The 10,567-nt window shown below is 38.2% G+C and overlaps 1 protein-coding gene across 1 annotated transcript; it reads left to right on the top strand.

Annotated features, from left to right (window-relative positions):
- Window positions 1-9,161: 9,161 nt before the first annotated feature.
- Window positions 9,162-10,142, top strand: LOC108710492 (olfactory receptor 472). Its single transcript, XM_018251625.1, has one exon. The coding sequence runs from the start codon at window positions 9,162-9,164 to the stop codon at window positions 10,140-10,142; it is 981 nt and encodes a 326-aa protein (XP_018107114.1).
- The last annotated feature ends 425 nt before the right edge of the window (window positions 10,143-10,567 follow it).

Genomic DNA, 10,567 nt, shown 5'->3' with positions numbered 1-10,567 from the left:
CTTGGTGGGTTTTTCTCTCCCAATGGTTTTACGGGATAGCGGGGATGTCAAATTATCATAGAGGCTAGGCAAAGCGCTATGTTGTTGACAGGCAGTCTTTGACATGGATTGGAAAGTCCTCTTGTGATTGGTCAACTTTGCCTGATATGGAAATGAAGTTGACTTGGTGGGTTATTCTCTCCCTATGGTATTATGGGATAGGGAAGTTGAGGCTTACTTGGCACAGCTCAACACATGGTAATGTGGTGAAATGTCAGATCTTATCATGGAAGGGATTGGGTGATGTAAAATTTTCATAGAGTCTAGGCAAAGGGCTTTGTGTCTGACAGTTCTTGTGATAGATGGGTGTGGGTCTTCCTATTATTTTGTATGGAAGGGGGTAATTTATAGTAGGTAAACGGCAATGTTGTTGACAGGCAGTCTTTGACATGGATTTGAAAGTCCTCTTGTGATTGGTCAACTTTGACTGATATGGAAATGAAGTTGACTTGGTGGGTTGTTCTCTCCCTATGGTATTACGGGATAGTGAAATTGAGGCTTACTTGGCATAGCTCAGCACATGGTAATGTTTTGGAAAGTCAGATCTTATCATGGAAGCGATTAGGTGATGTCAAATTTTTATAGAGTCTAGGTAAAGGGCTATCTGTCTGACAGCTCTTGTGATAGATGGGTGTGGGTCTTTTTATTCTTTTGTATGGAAGGGGGTAATTTATAATAGGCAAAGAGATCTGTTGTTGACAGGCAGTCTTTGACATGGATTGGAAAGTTCTCTTGTGATTGGTCAACTTTGCCCGATATGGAAAAGAAGTTGACTTGGTGGGTTGTTCTCTCCCTATGGTATTACAGGATAGCGGCAATGTCAAATTGTCGTAGAGGTTATGCAAAGGGATATGTTATTGACAGGCAGTCTTTGACATGGATTGGAAAGTTCTCTTGTGGTTGGTCAACTTTGACCGATATGGAAATGAAGTTGACTTGGTGGGATGTTCTCTCCCTATGGTATTACGGGATAGCGGCAATGTCAAATTGTCATAGCAAAGGGCTATGTTGTTGACAGGCAGTCTTTGACATGGATTGGAACGTCCTCTTGTGATTGGTTAATTTTGCCCGATATGGAAATGAAGTTGATTTGGTGGGATGTTCTCTCCCTATGGTATTACGAGATAGCGGTCAACTTTGACTGATGTGGAAATGAAGTAGACTTGGTGGGTTTTTCTCTCCCTATGGTATTAAGGGATAGCGGCGATGTCAATTTGTCATAGCAAAGGGCTACAGATGCAGCCACTTTGGTTTGTCTGTTTGACACAGAATAACTAAACACAGATATCCCATTTATCTCATTTAACACAGAAAACTGTGTCACAACATCCCATCTAATTAAAGCATTCACCATTGTTAACAATGGTGCTTTGGTATGCTAATGAAAAGGTTAAATGCATTAAATGAGTTAAGATAACTTTAGATAACACAGTTTCTTCAATTAACTCTGAGTCATGACGCATTTAACTCACAAATCCAAGTGGCTTCATCTGTATGTTGTTGACAGGCAGTTTTTGCCATGCATTGGAAAGTCCTCTTGTGTTTGGTAAACTTTGACTGATGTGTAAATGAAGTAGACTTGGTGGGTTTTTCTCTCCCTATGGTATTACGGGATAGGGAAGTTGAAGCTTCCTTGGCACAGCTCAACACTTGATAATGTGCCAGAATGTCTGATCTTATCATAGACTGACATTTCCAATGTTATTGCTTCTCAGCTTTGGCCTTTGCATGGCTTCTTCTACTTGAGCTTGAGTCACTTCCCTAAGGGATTGGGCTCTCGCTTCTATTGGGTTTAAGGCAGTTCCAGCAAAATCTCAAGAGGACCCTGCTCTCGGCCCTCCCGTTACTCCTTAAATGGTTAATGGGCTGCTGCTATAGGGAAACAGGCATGCTTTTGTGAGATGGCAATCCTTTGATGGTGAATGATGGCGTCTGATGTTCCTCCTGATGCTCCCCAGACAGTTCGTCTGTATGTTCCAGAGGAGAAGAAACAGAAGTGGGGATTGATGCATATCCAGAAGAAGATAATCGAGGGGATTCTTAGTATGACGCATGATTCAATTTTTTGCGTCCAATCCTTTCCCCAGCAAGGATTTTTTGACGTTACCTTTTGTACCATGAATGAGCTTCATACCTGCTACCAAAGGTATTTGGAGATTGGAGAGCAAGCTGACTTGGAAGGAATCCGTTTTGTGAAGTACCGTGCAATGTACTTGGTCAAAACGGGGCGTGGAATTTGAAGCCCTCCGTGCCATGCTAAGTGTGACATTGTGACAAGCTTCCCAAGATTCCAATGTTTTGTCTAATAAATATATCAGTTATCCTGAAGAACCTTCTTTGTCTTGGAGTTTTGTTTAATAATAAGGTTCTGGTAATCAAATTACCAACAATATTTTCTGTCTTCTTCTACAATTTCCCCTTTTTCCCCTTCTCTCAGTTGTTTTTTCTGGTTTTGTAGATTTCTCACCCTATTCCTTTTTTCTGCTTTCACTTTTTTTTCTCTTCTTTTCCCCCCTCTCTTTTAACTTTCATCTTCAATTAAACTGCTTCACTTGTTTAAACTTATACACCCCCTACATTTCTAGTTTTTCTTTCTCTCTTTATATTACTCATGTCATATTACTTTTCTAATCTTTCTTCTCACAGACCCTCCCCACTCTCACATTAGGGGGCACATTTACTAAGGGTCAAATATCGAGGTCCCCATAGGATAACATTGGTGCTCGGTAGGTTTTAGGTGAGGAAGTAGCTAGTCAAAGTTTTTTTTAAAGAGACAGTACTTCGACTATCGAATGGTCGAACGATTTTTTGTTCGAATCATTCGATTCGAAGTCGTAGTCGAAGGTCGAAGTAGCCAAAAAAGACCTTCGAAATTCAAAGCTTTTTTTCATTCTAATTCTTCACTCGAGCTTAGTAAATGTGCCCCTAGGTCTCTCTTATCCATTTTCTTCTCACTTCTTTCATCAATGAAGTGTGTTCCCGTTTCGCTTTGCGTGCACTCTTTTGTCCACGGGTCCTTCTCAACACCTGTGCTGCAACATATTAGACATCCCCGGATCCAGACGTATTTAATGTGTAATTAGCAATTGCGATATGGAGCACACAGTGATTTAGGAAAAATCAAAACCTTCTTTATTGAAACATGCGTAAAATCATCATTACATCAGTACATATATGGATATGACCTCCCCCACACTTGACGCGTTTTGTGGCGTCTCGCCACTTCCTCAGAAGCATAGGGAAAACCTCCCCAAACACCATTAATAAAACACCTAAACCCCACCCAGTAAAAACATTTAACCCTTTTTAGGCTTTTAGACATTCAACTGACATCAAAGGTCAGATTCTTGCATATAACTGCAACAGCAGGTGTCTCCATTGCTCCACCAACTAGGCAGGTTAGAGGCTAATCTGAGAAAAAGCAAATAGCACTGTCTAAAAAGTAGCGATACAATGTTGCAACAAGCTTACCGAAACTAGGGCTTCGTATTGCAACATTGTCTAAATAACAAGTACACTGGAAATTACGTATTGAGCCACAGATTATTGAATAGTTTATGATGTAGGGATCACATTAGCAAAGAAAACTTCCTATATAAGACCGATAAAAAATCAGATAAATGTCAAATTAACCGTAAACTAAATAACAAAAAAGTTATATCAATAAAAATTCAAAATCAATATCAAATATGATGGTACACAAATAAATATTTGGAAATGCATCAATTGCAGAAGCAAGATAACTCCCACTCTCTATTAAGACCCCCATGATTCTCTGTAGTTTTTAAATAATATATCCAATAGGCCTCAAGCCTCAGTAATTTCTGATCCAAATCCCCCTTCCTCACATCTCTGGGGGTTTATCTATAATTTAAAAAGACATACATTCCAACCCCTGATGTTTTTCAAGTAGATGTTTTACTATAGCCGACTTAGTATCCAATCGATCAATGGCTAACATATGTACTAGAATGCGGGTACCCGCCATACTAATGGTTTTACCCACATATTGGGCCCCGCATTTATATGTTGCCAAGTAGATCACTCCTTTCGACATACAATTAAAATATTGCTTGATGTTGTACCCACCACTGAACTATGGAACTGTTTGGATACTTTTATCCACGAACATGACTTGCACCTTGTGCGTCCACATTTATATACCCCCTTAAATTTCAACCAAGGTTTGCTCTCACTCTGTCCCTTGGTCGTGAATAAACTTCTGGAAATGTGGGATGCCAAATTCTTACCTCTCTTATACACAAAGGAGGGTGTTTTATCAAGGATCTTTGCAAGTACAGGGTCTTGTAGAAGTATCACAATAAAATCAAGCAATTCAAACCTTTTCACAAAAAAATCGAGAAACTCTAACGATTTCACGAAAAATCGGAAATTGACGCCTGCGAATTTTCGCTGGAGATTTGCGAATTTATTCACTGGAGGCAAAATGCAGGATTCGTCGCTAATTCGTGCCAGGTGAATTTATTCGCCCATCACTATAAATGAACAGAAGGAGAATGCACCAATGTATTTGTGTGTATTGAGGTCACTGTGACTGTTTCCACTAATGTGACTGTGACTGTTACCTTAAATAAGCACTTACATTTAAGGAAATAGACCTCCTATGAGTATCAAGGTCCACTGATTTGTGCCATTGCTACTAATCTGCATGGACCAGTTCTCCCCTGAAACCACTATGTAATAGCTGTTTCTGTAGTGTTGATGATTGTATTCTGACTAACACTACCCTAGGCACTACCCTTAAAAGTATTACTGTATAAACAGTTAATTGTACACCCTTTATCCAATTGAATGTTTCAATGAATCCTCAAAGGCAATGGCACACTGGAAGTTTTTGGTCATTTTTTGCCTTCCAGTTTTTGGTATCCCAAACACAAAGTCAAAGATACCTGAACGTCACATTGGTTCTTTTGAGAATGGGCAACATGTGCTTTCAGGGGATTCCCTCACTGGCCAATGGAGGATGATTTCATGTGTTTGTGTTCCCAAAAAACACATTGGGTAAATGCCTAGAATTGACCTTTGCCCTCTTAGAAGAAATATAGTATCTGTTAGAATTAAGAGGCCCGTTTATTTAAGTTCAAATTTTGAATTCATGTTCATTTTTTTTAATTCTAATCTTAAAAAAAAAATTTGAAAACTTGAAAAGTGGAATTCGCTTTTGAATTAACTATGCAACCCTTGATAAATCTGTCTAAAGCAACGGAACCTTTGGAGCTTTCTTGAAAATCTTTCACCACTCATCTTCAGTTCAACTAAGTGAGAGGGACGTTTCCTGGTATTCTTCACAAATTTGATTTGTGAAAAAAATAGACATTCCAATGTTAGTAAATAGGGATGGGCGAATTTGACCCCTTTAGTTTCGCCAAAAATTTACCGCCGGTGAAATGTCGCCAACGCCTATTAAAGTCTATGGGCATCAAAAAAATTTTGTCACACAGCGAATTTTTTTTTACGCGCGTCTTTTTATTTTGACGCACAAAGCCATACAAGTCTATGGGTGTCATTTTTTCAGCGAAACAAGGAGAAAAAAATTTGCCCATCCCTATTAGTAAATAGGCCCCTTAGAGAAGACTTTGGTTCCATTGCTACTGGTTGTATCCTTAATTAGTATTCTTCCACAGTCTAACTAATTAATAGCCAGTACCTATTACAAATCATCTCACCCTTTCTTAATAACCTTGGGGGATAATTATCAAAATCTGTACACACTCAAATCTAAACATATTGTTCCATTCTCCTGTTAATATAAATAGAGTCAAAATTCCACATTATCATTCCTGATGTCAGAGACAAACTGTAAGTAACATTACGAAGCATCATTTCATATTATCTCATATTGTCATTGATAGTTATGGTAAGGATGAATGTTCTTAGAATAAAGAACATGCAGGTTCTGCACTTCATCAAGCTAAAGAGCAACTCATTTTTTTACTACAACTTATTGCAAAATAATATAGTGACTAGAAGCATTTCTCTTCCATCAAAGCAGTTTAAGTGTATGTTTCAGACAGAATGAGCAATACATTGTTCCGTCTTTCTTGTTTCCATACAAACCAACAGATCATGTTGTTTTGTGCTTATACATTCACATGCTTCATTTTAATTTAGTTTTTCTTCTTCTTATGTTTTATCTTCTTAGATATGCTTCTATTTAATGCTGTTATTTTTGTTTGTCTCAGTTTTACATTATGCTAGTAGTTATGTTGCATAATACATCTACTGTAACTGTATAAAGCAATGCCAGTCAGCAGCAGGAAAAGCCAGCTAGATGTTGTCCTGTATAGATTCACAGGAGTAGTTGTAATAAAATTACCTGTGCGGCGGGGACGCCTGCCGCGTGGTTCTTAGGCGCTGGAGCTGGCGCCATCTTTGATTCCTTCTTAAAGGTACAGGCGCGCTGGCGTGATTGCGCCAGCGTGCATTGACGCACGTTTTGGTGCGAACTTTGACTGTATTTAAGGCCCATTCTGACCCCCAGCCAGTGCCCGTGATAGAATCTTGATTCTAGTGGTTCCTGAAGCCTTGTGCTGTCTGTTCCTGAAAGCTTTTATCTGTTATTCCGGTTTTGATCCCTGCCTGTTCCTGACAATTCTGATATCCAAATCCTGACCTTTGCCTGCATTTCGACTACTCTTTCTGCCTGATCCCATCTGTTTGATTACCCGGTTTTGACCCTTGCCTGCCTGACGATTCTTGATATCTGCCTGCCTCGACCCAGCCTGTCTGACGATTCCCTTGCCTGCTCCTTTTGTACCGTGACCTTCGGCCCAAAAGACTCTGCTAACAGCTGTGCCCCTTTGCCAGCCAGAACATCTCGCCTTGCACCCCTCGTTAAGTCCAGGTGGCACCCAAGTAAGCTGAGGGCTCCTCCCGAAGCCCAACGGTGGTCACACTACTGGTGAAGCCGAGACCAGGGAGCTTGGCACTTGTTCTGGTATTGGGTGGCGGTCGTGACAGTAGTGTTGAGCACATGTTTTTCAGCATGTGTGGATTTGGGTGGAAATTCCAGATTTTGCCATCAGTGAAAAAAAAAAGAAGCAAATATTCATGACAAAAATGTTCAATGTAAGAAAAAAAACATTCACTTAATTTGTGTTTAAAGTGTTTTGTAAATTTTTTGCAGGAGAGATTCGCTCATCACTAGGGAGGAGAGCATAGTCCTTCCCTATTAAAAAGAACTGGCAAGGAATTTTAGTCTTATTTATGGGGAAAGGCTTGGCAGTTTGGGAGTGCTTACATGGGAGGGACACTTATGAGAAGATATTTTGTATGTATAAATCTATATTTCTGGGCAACAGCTGATGTTTCCAAGCACATAGAGACAGTGTTACTAGACATAAACCCATGTATCTAGTCTCTTTAATTTGCATATCTACCGTATGTTTTTGACCCATAGGTATAGTGACCACTTGCTGTCACACTTTTGTAAAGTACTTGTAAAAGGGGTGACACTACCTCTTTGGCCTTCATCTGTTTTTACCAGGTGGATGTGTTTTGGAGAGCCTTGAGTAAACAAGACCCAACACTTGCAAGTTGGGGAACAGGAACCTCATATACGAGGTAAAGTCAGTTACAGGACTAGCTTTGTAATAGTACATTCTACAAAAGTGAGGTAGTCAGGAATAGCAAGAAAGAGCAGTCTGTGCTCCAACAAATGTATATAGCTTTAGAGATCTCTCCCCTTGGCTTTGCTGGTCTTAAGTGAAGGGACCACAGTACTGAAGAGGAATTCAGGTTATGCTCTTTTTTTTTATTCATTTCTGCTATAGAAGATCTGGACCACATTCGCTAGAAAGCCTAGTAGATGAACCTTAAACCTACCATGACATCTCCACAGGGTTTCACATTGCTGTCTTTGCCTATGCTCAAGACAGTTATTACTCTTATTTCATACTATCTCTACTGGATCTATGCAAATAACACTGTGGTGCTTTGATAATAAAGTATTTTGTTACTTTTGTTTGCAGGAACCTCTGGCATCCTCTCTCTTTATTGGCAGCAAGAGAGGTGTAGTTCCACAAAAATATAGCACATTCCTCTTCCATTTGGGAGAGAGTCCAGTATGACCCATGTTCTAGTGTTCACTAGCTTGGGAAGCACTCATTCAAGATAGGGTTACATTTAATATTTATTACTCATCTCCTCAGACATATTTAAATGATTTTAGTTGTCTTAAACTACGGTGATCCAAATTATGGAAAGATCCCTTATCTGCATTCTGGATAACAGGTTCCTTATTTCTCTTTCCTCTCTCCCCTATTATATTACATTTCTATCTTCCTTTTGATTTTTCTCTGCATTTTTCTTTCTCTCTCTTTTCATCTGTCCTTACTCTGTAAATATATATCAGTTGGTCTCTCATTCTACTCAGATTTCTTTTTCTTTAACCTAACCATTTGCTTATTTTATTCCCCCTCTTTTCCTCATTCATCTTTTGTACTGATTTCCAATCTCTCTTCCATTTTCCAGGCATGTGAGTTTAATGAATTATTCTACAAACAAATGACTTCCACACCTGTGCTTCAGCCATGAAGTCTTCATCTAAGTGTGCAGATAGGAATATACAGTGAAAAAAATACATTCACCACCATCCCTTTTCAAATGTGACCAAGATTGAAGAAACAGTGTCTCATCCATCTGAATGAATGCAAATAAGTTATCCTGTATTTATTTTTTCTTGTATAGAATGCTCTGATGAGGAGCAAGCTATTTTGTCAAGGTATTTAAGTAGGCACAATAGAGGATGTGTTGAAAGGGAGGCCTGGAAACCTGATTATAAGGGGGTTCCCCTGGTTGGCAGAGGGTGTGAAGCAGCAAAATATGATTCTATTCTATGTAAGAAATACATTGTTTTTTCAGCGCATCTTTCAGCATTTTTTTCCTCCATTGGTAATTTTAAAATTGGATCTTTGAATAGCTTTCAAGGCATTCATAATTTAAGAGAGAGTTTAATCATGGTTTCAAAACCCCAATCTCACATACGACAGTTTATTATATTTGGGTAAAGTGTAATATTTTTTCCCAATCCTTTTCATTCTTTAAATTAGAATATCTTAGATATACCATCGTTGAACATTAAGGGCTTCTACTAACTGGCCATGTGTACAGAAAACAAAACAGTAATAACTGATATCCATCTGGGTTTCCATGATTTCAACAAGTTTAAAATTCCACTTTTCATACTGTTTCTTTTACTCTATATTGTGATATTATGTGGCAATGTTCTCATTGTATTCTTGGTGTCATTTAATGAAAATCTCCAGATTCCGATGTTCTTGTTTCTGAAACATGTAGGATTAGCAGATGTTCTGCTTACAACCAATATTGTTCCCATGATGTTACATATCATACTCAATGAAGAAATGATTATAACTCTAGATGGGTGTAAATGCCAACTTTATATTTTTGGTCTTTCTAATGTGCAATGTCTTCTGCTTGCAATAATGTCCTACGATAGATATCTAGCAATTTGTTACCCACTGCATTATATTTCAGTCATGAGCCTTGATGTCTGTCTCTTGCTTGTAGTGGGGTCTTGGTTATTAGCCTTTGTTTTAGTAACTGGGGAAATGATTTTGGTGTACAAATTGGATTTCTGTGGCTTTAACCAAATTGACCACTTTTTCTGTGATTTTGGCCCACTTTTATCACTTTCTACTTCAGACACATCTGTATTAACATTTGTTGATTTGGTATATTCAGTCGTTATAATAACTGTTCCATTTATTTTCATCATTGGGACCTATGTCTGTATCTTCATAACCATCTTCAAGATGAATTCCAAGACTGGAAGAAAGAAGACATTCTCTACCTGCAGCTCACACCTAACTGTTGTGTGCACATATTATGGGACTCTCAGCATTGTTTATACGAGTCCAGCTGAAGAAAGCTCTTCTAATGCTAATATGAAAAAGTTTTTATCTCTTTTTTATATTGTTATTGCTCCATTTATGAATCCCATAATATACAGCTTGAAGAACAAGGAAATCAGAGAAACCTTGAGGAAATATATAAAGTGGTGCAGAAAATCAATTGACAGCCTAAATATATGTTTTTGTAAGATTCACATTATCCAGTAACTAAATAAAATACATTTTATACACATACCCATAATTTGGTAATGACTACTCATTCAGGGGCAGCTTTATCAAGGGTCACATTGAAAAATTGAATTTTTAAATTTGAATTTTGAGTTTTTTTTTTTTTTTAGTGTACTTCATCAATGAAATAGTCCAAATTCAAATTGAATTTAAAAATCAAAACATTTGAATTTCGGAATTTATCAATACTGTCTCTTTAAAAATTCAACTTCGACTATTTGCCATCTGAAACCTGCCGAATTGCTGTTTTAGCCTATGGGGGACCTCCTAGAACCAATTTGAAGTAATTTGGTGGACTTTGATAAATCAAAGTTTTTTTGGGGAAAAACTTCAAATCTAATTCGATAGAATATGATCCGAATCGATTCGAATTATCAAATACAGCCTATTCCCCGAAGTTAATT

This window comes from Xenopus laevis, chromosome 3L (assembly GCF_017654675.1).
Source record: "Xenopus laevis strain J_2021 chromosome 3L, Xenopus_laevis_v10.1, whole genome shotgun sequence".
NCBI classification, from domain to species: domain Eukaryota; kingdom Metazoa; phylum Chordata; class Amphibia; order Anura; family Pipidae; genus Xenopus; species Xenopus laevis.
Note: the sequence above shows the minus strand (reverse complement) of the source record. Positions and strands in the feature narration are given on the sequence as shown.